At 51.1% G+C, this 19,464-nt stretch overlaps 1 protein-coding gene across 1 annotated transcript; it reads right to left on the bottom strand.

Annotated features, from left to right (window-relative positions):
- Window positions 1-13,355: 13,355 nt before the first annotated feature.
- Window positions 13,356-14,715, bottom strand: LOC119094438 (uncharacterized). Its single transcript, XM_037217531.1, has 3 exons — window positions 14,680-14,715; window positions 13,708-14,289; window positions 13,356-13,415 (listed from the first exon to the last, which is right to left on the bottom strand). The coding sequence occupies exons 1-3, from the start codon at window positions 14,713-14,715 to the stop codon at window positions 13,356-13,358; spliced, it is 678 nt and encodes a 225-aa protein (XP_037073426.1).
- Window positions 14,716-19,464: the final 4,749 nt, after the last annotated feature.

Below are 19,464 nucleotides of genomic sequence, written 5' to 3'. Positions count from 1 at the left end.
TGCATTTTGTAGCCAATAAACTGCAGAAATCAGGCGTTGAACGACCGCATGGAATAAATCACCGGCGCCCTGAATTTACCAGGGCTTGGTGGAATCTTCATATACCGATACAATTCAGAAGCTTTATCGGAATGTTTTATCTGCGTTCTACAGACACTGAGGACATCGCGAAGGTAGGATGTACATCGATATGCTTGATCCAAATTTTGAAGGTGAAAATTTGATTGTAGTTAAGTGGTAAGCAATGTGTATATACATGGGCAGACCATGTTTGGAAATGTTTAACACTCGGTCAGAATCGATAAGTGATACAATTTATGCAACGCGGCTTTTTAACGTCGCTCGTAAAGCTTGGGAACAAAAACCTAGACACCCGGCGTCGCAGTCCCCATTACCTGCGGAGTGTTAGCCCGGTAGCTAACTTTTCGTCGTGGCCCACCGGCTGACGAAAGTGATGACGCCTCTGAAATAATTAATGTTAAACGTTTCAATCGATTAGTGATACAAGTTGTGAGACGCAATTTTCAGCATTCTTACTTGTAAATCTTAGTAACAAAAACCTGGACTCCAGGCGTTGCAGCCTCCCTTGGCTGCGCAGCGCAGGCCCAGCCGCTTCCACTGAGTCGCGGTCAACGCGTGGACGAAAATTATGACGCTTCTGAAAGAAGCATCCATGCAAGCTTCAAGACATCAAATCTTACATTTAGTAGGCAGTCTGAGTGCAAATTTCCCATGTGCGATTTTTAGACTGCTGATAAGAACGGATTGGCCGTTGATCCATCGCGAGGTGGTGCTGGAATCTGGCGGCGGAACTGGAACTGGCGGAGTTAATAAACGTATGATTTCTATTTTACGTGTTTTTGTAACTATTAATCCGTCCAGAAGACAGATTGAAACGGTGCCCGCCGTCTGGCGGCACTTACAGTGGCCAACGCCGTTTGATTTTACGGAAGCTGCAACCCAGACCATCGCTGTCCTTGCTCTTGAGGTTGCGGGCGGGCATGTTCAAACCTTTTCATAACTTATTTTACTAATCTATTCTGAAAAATAAACGTTCTCAGGCAGACATGGGATGACCTGATTTTTTTTTCGAAAGTATTTCGACCCTCTATTGAACGATACTGAGACCTTCACTCTACTCAACAATAATGAGACCTTTTATTTCTTTCTGGGCAAGGGGCCCCTTGGGTAGAACACCAGCGGCACATAACCGGTTCCGGTAAGTGCTGAAGGGCCGCGCTGTCTCATCGCGAAGTGCCTTCTGGCTGTCATTCTGGCGACACGGGGCGGGATCTTCTGGTCAATCCGGAAGCCATTAGAGGTGTATCAAATCACAGTGTTCCCCTCTCTGACACGGGAGGCTTTCTGTCCCGCACATTTGGCCCCGGGTGAGCACAGGAACCCTCACTGACGTGGCAACGTTCCTGATCACCACAGGGGGTCGAATAATTGTCACGTATACTCCAGTTCCATGTTTTTCTGTGTTCTTCAGATATATTGAGTTCTCCCTGGACGTAGATTGTAGATGAAGTGGGGCCCCACACTTGTGTTAACGTGGCTAATCCATGTTCGTTTTAAAATGTTCACGATTCAGTCAGAATTGATTACGGACAAAGACATATGTACTATGTTTTTGAACATGCGCACTCACAAGTCGTAACAACAGCCTCGACACCCGGCGTTGCAGCATCCATGGGTCGCGCGGCGTCGGCCTGCGGCTGCAACACTAAACGATGGCCAATAAGGAAACGAAAAAGATGCCGCATCTTGAGGAAGATGGCCAGTAAACTAGGTGAATCGACATGTATGTTAAATGTGGTGAAAAAGTAAGCTAAACGCAACCTTAATTTGAAAAGTGGGGGGGGGGGGAGGGGCAGTTAATGTTGTTGGACCCCCACCTTGAAAAGTAGGGGCTATGGCCTTCCTGCCCCCCCCCCCGCCCCCCCCCCCCCGCCTGTTCCTACACACGTGAGTTTGCAACAAGGGTGAGTGGCATAGATTCAGATGCAAACGGGCCGCAGGTGGGCAAGCAGTTTACATTCCAGCACGGGATGCAAGCGGGCTGGTGTCTGGGCCCCGTCTGGGACCCAGATTGGCTGCCCATATGCTATCATATTGACTATGTGCGTAATAGTTTTCGTGCCGTGGGCTACCTCGCTCGGTTTTACCATGCTATATACAAATGAGAGGGACAACTGGTATGAATCTCATTCGCAGGGACTGCGCGTGGCCGAGCTTAGCTCACGTCAACAACAAAACAACAACTGCCTGTAAGAACTTCCAACATGTAGAGAGTTTTTGTACGTCCATGGCATTGGTGGTTGGATGGTAAGCCTGGAATCAACGCTTCCAGCTGATAAAGGCTACCTGATCATTTCGCTGCTTACGATTTAGCTGTACCACCAGTACAGCTACAGCCACCAGCAGCACACACACACGTGTGTGTGTGCGTGTGTGTGTGTGTGTGTGTGTGTGTGTGTGTGTGTGTGTGTGCGTGTGCGTGTGCGTGTGCGTGTGTGTGTGTGTGTGTGTGTGTGTGTGTGTGTGTGTGTGTGTGTGTGTGTGTGTGTGTGTGTGTGTGTGTGTGTGTGTGTGTGTGTGTGTGTGTGTGTGTGTGTGTGTGTGTGTGTGCATCAATATATATTGGTTGTGTTTTGAACAAACGTTTATTATGCTCTGTTGTTATGTTATTATGCTCTGTAACTCTGTTGACGTAACAGTGTTGACCGCCTTGTGCCATCGGCGGATCCGTCGGTTGTCGCTCGCCGCCCACGGCTGTCGTGAATCATCATGCAATATTCCGACAACGACTTCGCTTTACAGAAATCTGACTGACATAACAATGTTTTTGGTGTCAAAACACATAATGAATAGCCCTAGGATAACGAAACATTCGGCGCGATTGCGCGTTCCAGAGAGATATCTTCAGAAACTTCGGAAGGGGTGAATGATAATGGTGCAGAGGTTGAGGGTTAAAGTATATAACTGTGAATCCATATGAAAGTGTACTATCCTGCGTGCGACATGGACGTGTCGAAAAGCATTTATAAGTACTTCCTATGCAGCATAATTCAACGAGAAGGAAAATGTATGATGAGCCATGGCCTGAAGTGTTTGCCACTTCAAAGCTGTATGTCGCTCTGAAAGACTGCCGGTGCATTATATATTTAAAACCAGACGCCTCACATTGTTTTGCAATAAAAAGCCATTCTTCAGCAAAGTCTTCTCTGTGGGCGACTTTGAACACATTTACACATGACACATTTAAAAATGATCCGCGAAGTGAAAGCGTGAAAATATGTCATCGATGGCCACCGACAAACGGTTGCCTTTATTTCATTTGCCGTATGCTTTTTATTCGTCGCATTTACGTGCAACCTAGACCCATTAGGAACAGACCATGCTGTACCTTTCGTGCATCATTCGGCACGAGGGCAGTCAGTAGCCTGTTAATAAAAGTGCTTTAGGCCTTTACATAATTCAGTCATGGCGCTGCCTGTCATAGTTGATGCTTATCTCTATAGCCACAAGATGAGGGGGGCACTTAAGCCAAATCGCCACCCAACATCTGTAATATCGTTTTCCTCAAGCTTGTGTTGCTTTATACGTGTTAAGCTACAATCCCTGTTCACGAGGCTTTTGTTTACATGTGTATTACGTTATTTACGCTATGAACATTTGTTGAGTATTATAAAACCCTTCAAAGTCACGGAAGTTGTACAGCGCAGCTCTGGGGAACATTAAACGTGCATAAGACGATACTGATAGCCTTATGCCTCGTTGAACAGCCAGAAGAAAGGAACAGAGGTGCATGAGCATTTTGTAGTGTATTCAGTACTAATACATAACGCGCTAAAGCTGAAACCCAGGGAGATTCGGACCATATAACGCTCTTAGAACTCAGTCATACACAGAGCACAGAGCCATCAAAAAAGGAAAATTAGCCAACCCATTCTTATAAAGGTCGGCGACCAGACCTAAACGCTTAGGGTTCATAATGGCCGATTATGTGAATCTGATGAATGCATTACTGCGTGATGGGTGCTAGCTTGAAATTGTTTGAATATATGAATAATGCATGATACGTGCTGCGTGATGTACGTATTTCATTGAATCAAACTGCCCCTGAGCAGCACATGTGTGTGAAAATGTGTTACAAATATATTACTAACATAAAAACTTTGCATGACAACGCAACGATTTTTGATCGCTGAAGGTGTGTGCCTTTGAACAACTCATATGAACTTTTACGCCCAGAATATGTTTGCTACAATAGTTTCCCGGCGTGCTTTTTGTCTCACAACCTGTATCTTTTGTAGCTTTTTGCATAATTTACCTTTCACATGACAAGCTCTTAAGTATGTTTATGTTATTCCATCGCAATGGGGCATGAAAACTTTATCTCCAGAAAAATGGCGTGTGATCTTTTACTGTGCGTACTTTTAACCTCGACGGAGTTATTGACACAGCCACCAGATGACACCCAACGAGCGTTGTCTATGTGTGCGGACAACAGCACGAACAGAAAAGACCGTGTGATAGCTGTTTGCAAGTTGCAAGTTTGCATGCCTAAAGGCCGCCAAGATGAGCTGTGAACGGCATCAGTTTCGTAATGTGAAAAGATTCTAACGAAAAATCTTGCTTGCCAAAACACAAGCCTGAAAAAGTTCAGCATGAAACTGTTTGCACTGTAAACGTTCGGGTGGACAAGTTCGTTGGCAACCGTTTGCCAAGGACGAAGCTTGTATAAAAAACTACCTCAAGAAAAACTACCTTTGCTCAAGTTCTTTTTGTAGACGAATAATGCGAATTCACGAGCGTTCTTCCTGAAATATTTTCATCGACAAAGTTAGTTTCACATATGTGCGCACATTAACTTGGAATTCAGATGTCTGATGTATGCATGATCATGTTCAGATCAAATGGTCTCTTGGGATGCAGTGCATCCGACGGAAATACTGACGTCATCGCCGGCAAAAGCAAAAGGGCATTTTAACTCACATTACAGCATACTATGGTTGCATGTCACATGCCATGTATCCTGCTAACGCCAAAAGCTATGCGTAATTTGAACTTTCACGAAGCCTCTAACATGGCTGCACCAGAAGTTAAGGGCTCGCCACAGCTCAAAACCACAACACAGCATGGATAGCATGTTAGAGCACATGAACTTCACGTGAAAAAAATATACTAGAATTGGCCGAAAACTGAGGGTTATTGTGTAATGGTGAACGGAGAGAAAAAGAGCACCGCTTCATGCTGAGTTGTGCGATACGAAGTCCAGAAATTCACAGTTCTTGTCGTTGCTAAGCTCATTCTTATACTTGAGTGATGTTGAGTGACATTTCACGCTTCTAGGGCTTTCCATTAGGGTTTTATTAGTGGCCCATGAAAGTTCCCAACCCATAATGTTTGGACGGAACACCAGATAGCTAAAAAAAGCCGGGCTTCATTCTATAACTAAGCGATAAATTCATCTTTTAAACAAAACATTCAGGCGATATCTGAAAGGTGTGGTGATTAATTTGATAATGGCGTGATCGATTTTTTCTGAAATGTTCTCATAGGAGCGCTTTGCATGCGAACAACCGACGCTGCATCACTGATGCTTAGGAACTTGTACGTGCGTGTTGTCAAGCAAGTTTGCGTCGCCGGCATTGACGTGTTAAGATTGTTTAAGATCATTGTTTCTTTAACTATATGCATGCGAACTCTTTGCCTAGGAGCTTTTGCCTCCCGTTTAACCTTTTGCTGCAACAAATATTTAGTAGACGTTCTTTTTAAACTACGCAAACATTTGCTTACGAGGTCTTTTGGCGAAAACTTCTTGAATGTTCTTTTACCATACGCAATTTACATCAAGCGCATTGCGCACATTTGTTGACTGAGGACTGTGTATGAGTTTGCTTGATCACAAGTCATTTTTCCAAGCGTATTTTTGTCCTGAAATCCTTGCCTTGGTGATGCTTCATATCAGTTTTCCAGCGTTAGTGTCGCTTGCAACAGCAGCACACGACTGGCAATCACTGCTTGCTAGTTCATACTGTTATGGATTAATTCGAAACTATTGCAGTTAAGCCGTGATTTTAACCTGGGGCTGAGTGGCAATGCCCTACGTATACGTACTATTGAGCATGGGGATTCCCTCATAAACCAGGCATGTTCCTTGCACCGAGCCACGGGAGCGGCAGCCGAGTCGCTCGCTGGCAGCACACCGGCGACGCCGGCAGTCCGCCTGTCCAGACCCACCCTCCCATCCATTGCGCCCCGCTGTGCCTGACAACGCCGGACCTTGGCCCTCGCCTCCGCTGGCGCTGACCCACCCCGTGCCCCTTCTTGGTCACAGGAGCGAGAGAAGTTGTCAAGAATTGGGAAGGGGGCAAAGGCCTTTGAGGCGTTTCTTTCCTTGTATCGCTGCAAACCTGGTGCTAAATGATCTCAGTTGTTGGTAGGTGGACTCAGTCCCCCAAAGCCCTCCCCCAAATAGCGCGATCGTTACCTCGCCCATGCTTGATCACATCGTCCCCACCCTGGTGTCCTGGTTATGTGAGTTCTGCTGCGCCGTGCCTCGCCTCCGGCTCACTGGTACACAAGGCACGTTCAAAGTCACTTCTGTATTTGACACTCGTCGTAGGCACCCCACACAGTCCGTCCCGCCGGCGCATCCGTCCTCGCGCCGGTGGCTCTCTTGTCTAGCACATAGGTGTTCTTTGACACCTTACAGTTGTTTGGCTGGAGGCTGGCGGCCGGGGGCCGTTGGGTCCGTTCCGGTGCGCGGCTCGGGGAGGATGGCTGCGTTCCCCAGATAGGTTGGCGCGTAGGGAGGACGGCTACCGGAAGAGTTTTTGCTCGCGCGCTGGGAACATCGGTGAGAGTGCGTTGTGCGATATAATTTCCGTTTCGTGCGTTGTGCTTTGTGTGCTCCTTTTCATTGATTTGGTGTGTTTGATACGACCGGTATACTCGCAGGGCCGTGCCATGCCGTGCAGGCTGCCGTGCACCCGTGTTGAGTAGCAGGCGAAAATCCACCCAGTGTCGTACATCCCTCCCCACCCATTCGCGTGGAAACCCTCTCCCTTAGGTTCATGAACCCCAATTAAAAGGAGTTGATTCCCGTCGCTGTATGGAGCGTCATCTGAGGCTCATCATGTACGGGTAAGAAATATCGCCCTTCCCCTGCAATGAAAAGGTCCTTCACAAGGCCGTGCACCAGCATGACCTCTTACATGTGCGGCATCTCATCGCCTGTTTCTCCTGATGTGCTCAATGAAAAGGTCCTTCACAAGGCCGTGCACCAGCATGACCTCTTACATGTGCGGCATCTCATCGCCTATTTCTCCTGATGTGCTCAATGAAAAGGTCTTTGACAGGGACGTGCACCAGCATGACCTCTTACATGTGCGGCATCTCATCGCCTATTTCTCCTGATGTGCTCAATGAAAAGGTCCTTCACAAGGCCGTGCACCAGCATGACCTCTTACATGTGCGGCATCTCATCGCCTGTTTCTCCTGATGTGCTCAATGAAAAGGTCTTTGACAGGGACGTGCACCAGCATGACCTCTTACATGTGCGGCATCTCATCGCCTGTTTCTCCTGATGTGCTCAATGAAAAGGTCCTTCACAAGGCCGTGCACCAGCATGACCTCTTACATGTGCGGCATCTCATCGCCTATTTCTCCTGATGTGCTCAATGAAAAGGTCTTTGACAGGGACGTGCACCAGCATGACCTCTTACATGTGCGGCATCTCATCGCCTATTTCTCCTGATGTGCTCAATGAAAAGGTCTTTGACAGGGACGTGCACCAGCATGACCTCTTACATGTGCGGCATCTCATCGCCTATTTCTCCTGATGTGCTCAATGAAAAGGTCTTTGACAGGGACGTGCACCAGCATGACCTCTTACATGTGCGGCATCTCATCGCCTATTTCTCCTGATGTGCTCAATGAAAAGGTCTTTGACAGGGACGTGCACCAGCATGACCTCTTACATGTGCGGCATCTCATCGCCTATTTCTCCTGATGTGCTCAATGAAAAGGTCTTTGACAGGGACGTGCACCAGCATGACCTCTTACATGTGCGGCATCTCATCGCCTATTTCTCCTGATGTGCTCAATGAAAAGGTCTTTGACAGGGACGTGCACCAGCATGACCTCTTACATGTGCGGCATCTCATCGCCTATTTCTCCTGATGTGCTCAATGAAAAGGTCTTTGACAGGGACGTGCACCAGCATGACCTCTTACATGTGCGGCATCTCATCGCCTATTTCTCCTGATGTGCTCAATGAAAAGGTCTTTGACAGGGACGTGCACCAGCATGACCTCTTACATGTGCGGCATCTCATCGCCTATTTCTCCTGATGTGCTCAATGAAAAGGTCTTTGACAGGGACGTGCACCAGCATGACCTCTTACATGTGCGGCATCTCATCGCCTATTTCTCCTGATGTGCTCAATGAAAAGGTCTTTGACAGGGACGTGCACCAGCATGACCTCTTACATGTGCGGCATCTCATCGCCTATTTCTCCTGATGTGCTCAATGAAAAGGTCTTTGACAGGGACGTGCACCAGCATGACCTCTTACATGTGCGGCATCTCATCGCCTATTTCTCCTGATGTGCTCAATGAAAAGGTCTTTGACAGGGACGTGCACCAGCATGACCTCTTACATGTGCGGCATCTCATCGCCTATTTCTCCTGATGTGCTCAATGAAAAGGTCTTTGACAGGGACGTGCACCAGCATGACCTCTTACATGTGCGGCATCTCATCGCCTATTTCTCCTGATGTGCTCAATGAAAAGGTCTTTGACAGGGACGTGCACCAGCATGACCTCTTACATGGGCGGCATCTCATCGCCTGTTTCTCCTGATGGCTCAATGAAAAGGTCTTTGACAGGGACGTGCACCAGCATGACCTCTTACATGGGCGGCATCTCATCGCCTGTTTCTCCTGATGGCTCAATGAAAAGGTCTTTGACAGGGACGTGCACCAGCATGACCTCTTACATGGGCGGCATCTCATCGCCTGTTTCTCCTGCTGTGCTCAATGAAAAGGTCTTTGACAGGGACGTGCACCAGCATGACCTCTTACATGTGCGGCATCTCATCGCCTGTTTCTCCTGATGTGCTCAATGAAAAGGTCTTTGACAGGGACGTGCACCAGCATGACCTCTTACATGTGCGGCATCTCATCGCCTGTTTCTCCTGATGTGCTCAATGAAAAGGTCTTTGACAGGGACGTGCACCAGCATGACCTCTTACATGGGCGGCATCTCATCGCCTGTTTCTCCTGCTGTGCTCAATGAAAAGGTCTTTGACAGGGACGTGCACCAGCATGACCTCTTACATGGGCGGCATCTCATCGCCTGTTTCTCCTGCTGTGCTCAATGAAAAGGTCTTTGACAGGGACGTGCACCAGCATGACCTCTTACATGTGCGGCATCTCATCGCCTGTTTCTCCTGATGTGCTCAATGAAAAGGTCTTTGACAGGGACGTGCACCAGCATGACCTCTTACATGTGCGGCATCTCATCGCCTGTTTCTCCTGCTGTGCTCAATGAAAAGGTCTTTGACAGGGACGTGCACCAGCATGACCTCTTACATGGGCGGCATCTCATCGCCTGTTTCTCCTGATGTGCTCAATGAAAAGGTCTTTGACAGGGACGTGCACCAGCATGACCTCTTACATGGGCGGCATCTCATCGCCTGTTTCTCCTGATGTGCTCAATGAAAAGGTCTTTGACAGGGACGTGCACCAGCATGACCTCTTACATGTGCGGCATCTCATCGCCTGTTTCTCCTGATGTGCTCAATGAAAAGGTCTTTGACAGGGACGTGCACCAGCATGACCTCTTACATGTGCGGCATCTCATCGCCTGTTTCTCCTGCTGTGCTCAATGAAAAGGTCTTTGACAGGGACGTGCACCAGCATGACCTCTTACATGGGCGGCATCTCATCGCCTGTTTCTCCTGATGTGCTCAATGAAAAGGTCTTTGACAGGGACGTGCACCAGCATGACCTCTTACATGTGCGGCATCTCATCGCCTATTTCTCCTGATGTGCTCAATGAAAAGGTCTTTGACAGGGACGTGCACCAGCATGACCTCTTACATGTGCGGCATCTCATCGCCTATTTCTCCTGATGTGCTCAATGAAAAGGTCTTTGACAGGGACGTGCACCAGCATGACCTCTTACATGTGCGGCATCTCATCGCCTGTTTCTCCTGATGTGCTCAATGAAAAGGTCTTTGACAGGGACGTGCACCAGCATGACCTCTTACATGTGCGGCATCTCATCGCCTGTTTCTCCTGATGTGCTCAATGAAAAGGTCTTTGACAGGGACGTGCACCAGCATGACCTCTTACATGTGCGGCATCTCATCGCCTATTTCTCCTGCTGTGCTCAATGAAAAGGTCTTTGACAGGGACGTGCACCAGCATGACCTCTTACATGTGCGGCATCTCATCGCCTATTTCTCCTGATGTGCTCAATGAAAAGGTCTTTGACAGGGACGTGCACCAGCATGACCTCTTACATGTGCGGCATCTCATCGCCTGTTTCTCCTGATGTGCTCAATGAAAAGGTCTTTGACAGGGACGTGCACCAGCATGACCTCTTACATGTGCGGCATCTCATCGCCTGTTTCTCCTGATGTGCTCAATGAAAAGGTCTTTGACAGGGACGTGCACCAGCATGACCTCTTACATGTGCGGCATCTCATCGCCTATTTCTCCTGCTGTGCTCAATGAAAAGGTCTTTGACAGGGACGTGCACCAGCATGACCTCTTACATGTGCGGCATCTCATCGCCTATTTCTCCTGATGTGCTCAATGAAAAGGTCTTTGACAGGGACGTGCACCAGCATGACCTCTTACATGTGCGGCATCTCATCGCCTATTTCTCCTGATGTGCTCAATGAAAGGTCTTTGACAGGGACGTGCACCAGCATGACCTCTTACATGTGCGGCATCTCATCGCCTGTTTCTCCTGATGTGCTCAATGAAAAGGTCTTTGACAGGGACGTGCACCAGCATGACCTCTTACATGTGCGGCATCTCATCGCCTGTTTCTCCTGATGTGCTCAATGAAAAGGTCTTTGACAGGGACGTGCACCAGCATGACCTCTTACATGTGCGGCATCTCATCGCCTGTTTCTCCTGATGTGCTCAATGAAAAGGTCTTTGACAGGGACGTGCACCAGCATGACCTCTTACATGTGCGGCATCTCATCGCCTATTTCTCCTGATGTGCTCAATGAAAAGGTCTTTGACAGGGACGTGCACCAGCATGACCTCTTACATGTGCGGCATCTCATCGCCTGTTTCTCCTGATGTGCTCAATGAAAAGGTCTTTGACAGGGACGTGCACCAGCATGACCTCTTACATGTGCGGCATCTCATCGCCTGTTTCTCCTGATGTGCTCAATGAAAAGGTCTTTGACAGGGACGTGCACCAGCATGACCTCTTACATGGGCGGCATCTCATCGCCTGTTTCTCCTGCTGTGCTCAATGAAAAGGTCTTTGACAGGGACGTGCACCAGCATGACCTCTTACATGGGCGGCATCTCATCGCCTGTTTCTCCTGATGTGCTCAATGAAAAGGTCTTTGACAGGGACGTGGACCAGCATGACCTCTTGCATGTGCGACATCTCATTGCCTATTTCTCCTTATGTGCTTTCTTGTAATATGCGAACGATGTGCTATTGTTTTCCCTCCAATTTTCGTCTCTTTTCCGTGTTTTTCAGGCAGGATAAGGTTCTCTAATGTGGATGTCGATGGAGGAGGGATGGGCATCAATTCCAACCGTTGGTTAGCTGGAGAAATGCTCTGCTGTTTAACTGCTGAAGTGCTGCTGAGAACTGCGGCTGCTCTGCTGTGAAGGACTGCTTGAGGATTACTCCTGGCCACCAGGAAGCATTATGTCTACCAGTAAGCTGGCACAGCAGAGGCTTCCATAACTGGTGCTGATCCAGAATCGTCATGCCTGGGAAGCAGGTCCGGGACGCCGGCCGTCCCGCGGCGTACATGGGAGTAGAAATTTGAGTTCTACTTCATGGCCAGAACTGGTGCAACCTCTCTGCCTGCCGAGCAGCGGCGCGCCCTTCTTCTGTGCGCTATCGGCGACGCTTTCGGCAGTTTGGACCCATAGAGTCAGAACTGATCCGGGACGTGGTAGCTGAAAGGACTTACCACCAGCGTCTCCGCTAAAGGTACCTTCAGTACACCTGACCCTGGAGAAGGTGCCCAGTCTCGCGGAGAGCTACCAGCACTCCTTGCGTGAGGCAGTCGTCATCACTGCTCCAGCAACAGCAATAGTGTCACCTGCAGCCACAGTGGCGAGGTCACCAGGACCAGAGGTCATCGGCAGCGTCCTCAGCAGCAGCTGAACGATAGCACTAGTGACCGCTACACCAATGGTGGATGTGTTGACCATGCCCCAAGGGATGCAGCCTGCCCTACCCGCAAGATTGTCTGTCACTCCTGCGGAAAGTAGGGGCACTTCATCAGCTGGCGCTGTGGTGGCAGCAGCGCAGCCATTGCCCGATCAGCCGAGCGAGGTCACAAACCAGCTGTCAAGGAGCTCTACGTCCTAGCCTGCTCCTCATAGGCCGCTGGCCCAACTCGCCTCACCTGTACTGTCCAGGCGACAGCTGGTGGCACCACCCAGGATGTGTCAATGCAGGTGAACACAGGTGCAACATGTTCCCTGCTGAGCCTCAGCCATGCCAAGCAATCCTCCCTGGTGTGGCCTACCAGTCATCCAGCGCGCGGCTGATGCGTTACACCAAGGTCCCGTTCGACCTGGTGTCCAGTGGCAGCGCCTTCCAAAAACTCCTGGCGAATCCCCTTCAGGACATCGAGGGCTGTGGCCACGACCCGGATGACATCATGGTGGCTGACCGCGACCAGCAGGAGCATGACAAGCGTCTCCGCACTGTGATAGACCGCCTCCGTCAGGCCAACGTCACCGCGATGGACCCCCTCCGTCAGGCCAACGTCACCGCGATGGACCGCCTCCGTCAGGCCAACGTCACCGTGATGGACCCCCTCCGTCAGGCCAACGTCACCGCGATGGACCGCCTCCATCAAGCCAACGTCACCGCGATGGACCGCCTCCGTCAGGCCAACGTCACCGCGATGGACCGCCTCCGTCAGGTCAACGTCACTGCGATGGACCGCCTCCGTTAGGCCAACGTCACCGCGATGGACCGCCTCCGTCAGGCCAACGTCACCGCGATGGACCACCTCCGTCAGGCCAACATCACCGCGATGGACCGCCTCCGTCAGGCCAACGTCACCGCGATGGACCGCCTCCGTCAGGCCGACGTCACCGTGATGGACCACCTCCGTCAGGCCAACGTCACCGTCACCATGTATAAGTCCTCGTTCAGCCAGACGGAGGTGGAGTTCTGCGGACATCATCTGTCCCAGACCGGAGTGGTCCCACTCCTGTCTGCCACCAAGGCCGTGGTCGAGGCCCCGCCTCCCACTAACGTGAAGGAGCTCCGTAGCCTCCTGGGCACAACTGGCTGGTTCAGCCGGTTCGTGCCCCAGTACTCATCAGGGGTCAGGTATCTCACTGCCATGCTGGGGAAGGACGCCATCTTCCAATGGACCCAAGAGGCCGACGACGCTTTCAGGGAACTGAAGCGGCTCATTTCTGCCAGACTGGTGATAAAGCCCTTCAACCCGAGCCTCCACGCTTTCGTGCGCGCGTTGGGCCAGCTCCAGGTACTTGGTGCGCAGGGCGGCCAGGACGATGGCGCGGTCCGGACCCTGCAGCACGATGCCGTCTTCATGGACCAGCATCTCGTGCCGCACGGCGTAGAACTCGCGTGTCTGTGGCGTGCACTTTCGCGCGGCGTCTGGCCAGCCGGTGCGGATGGTCGACCGCAGCTCCTCCAGGACTGGATCGCCGGCGGACGCGGCGCGGATGGCGTCGTTCGTGATCACGTCGGCGGCCTCGTCGGTGACAATGGCGACGGTTTCGTCCCTATCAGTCTCGGCGGCGGCCGTATCCGACAGCAGGAGGCGGGACAGGGTGTCGGCGACGGGGATGCTGTGGCCGGGGCGGTACTCCACCGTGTACGAGTACGGCAGCAGACGTCCCTGCCGTCTGACGATCCGCGCGCCGGCGCGTTTGGCCGACTTCGGCGTGAGCAGAGTCGTGAGCACCGAGTGGTCCGTCCTCAGGGTGAAGAAGCGGCCCCACAGGTACGCTCGCCAGTGCTCCAGGGCGTTGACGGCACTGAGGGCCTCCTTTTCAGAGACAGAGTAACATGACTGTGTCGGTGAACGATCGCGCCCAGCACGCGACGGGGGGCTCATCACCGTCTGGCTGAACCTAGGTTAGACGGCACCCGATTGCACCACATGGGTGAGTTCTGTTCAGCTCATACTTCAGGGGCAATCCTGGCAAAATTTACGGCGAGGATTCCATTGCCAAGACTATTGGCCATCCCACAAGATGAACATGGCGAAAACTCATTTGATTTGTTCCATTTTTTCTGAGCACTTCCACGGGCAAACATCAACAAACGAGGGCTTGGAACCGTAACTAGGACAGATAGGACAGCATTATTTTTCCAAGTGGACTGGCGGTGTTTGCCCTGAGTTTGCTGTTTTATTATTTATTTCAGACATTGTTATCAAGTGCACCTATTGATAACTGACCACTACCGTTGTTGCTATCAGCCGCAGGCCATCCATTGCGAGGGCAAAGGGCGAGTGCCTCAAACGACCTAAACTCACCCGTTAATGACTGAGGGGATCGGAAAGCAGCAGCTCGAAAAAGACCTATCGAGACAACATCGTATTCTGCTATAGACAGTTGGCAGTTATCATGCTCCAGTCTTTGTAATGACAGCGATAAGTTTGTTGGGATCGTCCTAGCAAAATACCCTACAACGCTCTACTTCTTCCTCATAAAATATAGACGTTTCGCTTGGTCACGTTGCTAACTGCCACCATTAATAATTTCATGCTATTGTGACCGCAGAAAGACACAACTCAGGTCATGCAGGTACTCCATGTAAGTGGCCTCACGTAAAGGTGTCCCACACAAGTATTCCGGGAGAGTGCATGTGTAGTCCATTTCTGCACTGCTACTTGACACAGCTGCTCTCAATATTATCGACCTCGGTAAACGACTGAACGAAGCATCAGCTCTTTCAGTACCAAAATCTATGTGCATGAGAAAACCATGCGCACTCAGGCCGTGGGGCTGTGATCCGAGGCACTGAATATCGCCGTTTTCAGGGGCCATCCCGCGCAGCACACCACGCTACGGTGTCTACGGCAACAAAATGAAATAGTTACCAGGAAAATGGTTTCGCCGGGAGAGACCGCGACCACGGCAGGAAACATCGCACTGACAACGGCGGCAACGGCGACGCATAGCATCCGTTGAATGGTTTAGGGGTAATTGCATCGGACATGATAACAGGGAAGTGCATGTTTTGTGCAATGATGCTGTTGTCGAGTCAATTTCGGTAAAACACATAGTGAATAAACGTTGGTCTGGCTCGTTATTGATGACATGAGGCGGTCTGCCTGGAATTACGGCGGTCCATTAATCAGGTGGAATATGAAAGGGCAGGTCGATAAGGCCCAAAGGACATCCATCTGGGGTGGTTGAAAGGTCCCATCTGGGTTAGAAATATGGGTCCCGTATGGGCTGGTTACATGGGTCACAGGTGGGCACACCCATGTGGGCCCAAGCTGAACATACCCACGTGGGTTCCAACTGAGTAGCCCGGTTGGGCCACATGTGGGTCACAGTTAGACCCCACGTGGGCACCAGGTGGGCTGCCCATGTGGGGCCCAGGTGGCCTTGCTTACGTGGGCCCCAACTGAGCAGCCCATGCGGGCCCATGTGGATTTCATCTTGGCTTCATATGAGCCCAGGTGGGCTGCCAATGTGAGGCTCAGTTGGTTGCCCATGACATGCTCACATGGGACCGAAATGGGTCTTAACTGGGCAGCCCAGGCGGGCCCATGTAGGTCCCAGCTTTGCCTCATACGGGCCCCAGGTGGGCTGCCCATGTGATACCCAGTTGGTTGCTCATGACATGCCCACATGGGACCGAAGTGGGCAGCCTTGATGGCCCCATATGACTGCCCATCTGGGACCCACATGGGTCCCAGTTGGACATGCTGGCTGGGCAGAGACCCATTTCTCAGGCAAGAACAGAGCTGGGGCCCGTTATTTGCAATTTTTGGGGTCCCTGACGCAATGGGGGTTTCCGTGAAAGTCAGGGACCACAGTACCTAAAATGGATTCCGGGTCGGTAAGTACCTGGAGATGCCCCGCCCCGGGTCGGCCAGGTGCCGCAATCGAGGGGACATGAAGAAAGGTCTGAAGCGTCTCTCGAGACCAAAGATCAAGGGCCCAACTGGAAGGCTGGAGCGGTCCAAAGGTCATATTAAGTGTATGTAAGTTCTACTGTTCGGGCGTCTCGCCTCACGCCTAAGGTACCCACAGCACGACCATTAATCCACTTCTGTATGACACTCGTCACAGGCACTCCACAGTTCGTCCCGCCGGCGAGACCGTCCCTGCGCCGGCGGCTCTTCAAGTCTTCTCCTCGTTACTACCTACTCTCCTCGCCACCGCGGCCGCGTCCCTCGCACAGAGTGCCTGGGGTAGGAGGAGGGGAACGCGAGCGTCTCCAAGTGGCGCTCGCCAAACTATGCAAACATTCACTGGCTTCTACATAGGTGTTCTCTGGCACCTTACATGTAGGTAGGTGACAAAAGAACCTCCGCCCATGATCTCACGTCAGTTAGAGATCCTCTTGCACCGATATGACGAGGTAGTCCCGATCTTTAAGAAAGGTAACCGACAGTCCCCAGCGAGCTACCGCCCAGTGAGCCTTATTGCCATGCTCTCCAAGATACTCGCGTTTTGTTGCGGGAGACAACGCGACGCGGTGTGTTGCGCGGGATGGCCCCTGAAAATGGCGATATTCAGTACTTCAGATCACTGTCCCATGGCCTGAGTGTAAGTGATCAGTCATGTACACCAATTGTGGTACTGAAAGAACTGATCTTTTGTTAAGTCGTTTGCCGAGTTTGAAATGATAAGAGCATTTATGTCGAATAGCAGTGCACAAATGCACTATGCATTAGGGTGTATCATCGAGGGGTGAATCTCTTGGAATCATCTGAGACAAAGTTTTTCCTTGGCACACGGATTAATGATAATCTTTTAGGTCTGTCGCACCGTACCAATGTTGGTATTCGTGAGGCGAGAGCAGTTTTGCTTTGATAGGCCAAGAAAACCGTACTCGATACTAGCGCCACCTATTTTACGCACTGGGATGATCCTCCGACAAGCCTCAAAGCTGCCACTTGCCACACTACTGGTACTTGGTGGATTAAGTATCAGATAACATAAAGAGCGCCAGCAAAACATTGCTAAATAGCTTTTAAGTCGACTTTTTAGTGCAGAATATTAAGTTTTGGTCAAAACTAAAGCTGTGCAGTCATTAAAATGCTGCAACAGACCGGGTTGTGTTCAAGTTTGTTGTTGCTAGGGCATCATTGTGGTGTTGATTTGCAATTTGTGCGCTCTTTGCGCGGGGCATATGGATTTATTAGTTTTATTTTGCCGGCACTGGAACTTTTCTTTTAAACAATTACATAAGCATGCTGAAGGCTACGCGGTCGCGCACAAAACAATTTGTGATAGGCCACCCGGCTCCACCGTCCCACCACCAACTGCAAACAACGGGGAAGTCTTGAGCTACATCAGGTGGCTGAGCGAGTCGAAGAGAAATCTCACTTATACCATCTTCAAGACCGACGATAGAAATAAAGGTACTGTGGACCACCGAAGCCATCCCTGTTCATGATCTAAAACACGTAACAAAATTGATCGAGAGGGGTTGAAATCATCCCAACAGAGCTATCAGCAAGAAATCAAAGAAAGAAAGAGAGTAACACAGTAACGCCGCCACCGCAAAATTCAACAAGCTTCTTGATGTCGCGAAATGCAAGTGCAAGCCCCAGTGCAGCTTTCCATGCCAAGTTGCCTGCACAGTGTATCAGGAGGAGGTTGCCATGAAGGACCCGTGCAGGCACCGGAAGCTTACCCTAGGGTAATATGACCGGAATACGATTGTGGCTAGGGAGGCTCGCAAGGTGCGAAGGATGACCAAACAATTCCAGGGGCGTCGTGGCTCGGCCGCATGTGAGGCGGTGTCTGCTGCTGAACCTGAGTCGCTTTCCCCGCTCCCTGCCGAGCCCGAGCCGCCTATTGAACCAGCCTCGACTGCTAGTGCTGACCCCAAGCCTGCTCCGGGACCAAGTAGTCTCAGCGCCGGCGAGTCAGCCGAGAGCACGGATTCTTACACGGTTCCGTACACGATAGAAGGTGGCGACGACGCCAGTCGTTCGTCCCGGTTGAGACCACTATCGCTGCGGATTATAACATTAACGATCTGACTAACACCGCTCTGGCGGCTGACAGCTACGTTGGCTCGAACCGGGTCGCTGCTGCTATCATCAACGCCTTTCAACGATACAGCGGAGACGGGCTGGTTATTTGAAGTCAAATATCGTAGATCCCAAGGCCATCTGCTCCGTAAGAGACAGGGCGAGAAAAGAGACGGCTCGTTAAAATTTTGAAGCAGTCCAAGAGTCAGGTTTGACCATCCTCTACTCCGACGGCCGCGGAGGCAGGAGCTGAATGAGCCACACGAAGCCAGACGAATGCCGCCGAAAAACACGTGGCTGTGATCACTGAGCCATGCAGCCGCTATTTGATTCATTTTACGTCCGAGTTCGGTCGCGCCCTGCACTTATTCAACGAGCTACACTCCGTGAGCCCGCAGTGCCACGGTCGCATCAATGTGTTCGGCTGCGATGGCACGGCCGTCAACACTGAAAAGATAGGCGACGTGCTCCGGCTGTTTCAGCTGGCCACCGAGTCACCCGTACGCTGGTTCATCTGCCAGCTGCACGGGCAGCAAGCTGAACCTCCTCCATCTTCTGCTGAGCTTGGGCGGCACGACCGCGGGATCGAATTTTTTTCTGGGCCCATCGGCAAGACCTGCGCCGGAGAGGTCTGAGGGAGGGACGTTGTGGCATTCAAGCCTAGGTCGGGGTCCGTGCCAAACCTGCCGGTCGACCTGATTCAGCAGCTGAGCACCAACCAGCAGCTGCTGTACCTTCTGCATCACGTGAGTTGTCTTAGAGAAGTGAAAGTCTAAAGCAATACTAACCAGCATGCTCGTACGACGAGTTATAAGGTTTCCGCCAAATGAGAATCAATCGGGCAGTGTCTGATCCGCATATTAGACCCTAAACCGGGACATTCTCGTACGACGGCTTAAGAAGCGCTCGGTAGCATCGTTTCTATACGCAAAGGTATCTTGTGTCGCTTGCCGCCCACGGCTTGGTGTTACCTGCGGCGACGGACGCCGCCCAGCTTCGGGTGCCTGCAACGCCGGGCTT

The sequence above is a fragment of the Pollicipes pollicipes genome, unplaced genomic scaffold (assembly GCF_011947565.3).
Source record: "Pollicipes pollicipes isolate AB1234 unplaced genomic scaffold, Ppol_2.1 Scaffold_1349;HRSCAF=1579_pilon_pilon_pilon, whole genome shotgun sequence".
NCBI lineage: Eukaryota > Metazoa > Arthropoda > Thecostraca > Pollicipedomorpha > Pollicipedidae > Pollicipes > Pollicipes pollicipes.
This window is presented reverse-complemented; position numbering and strand designations above follow the sequence as displayed.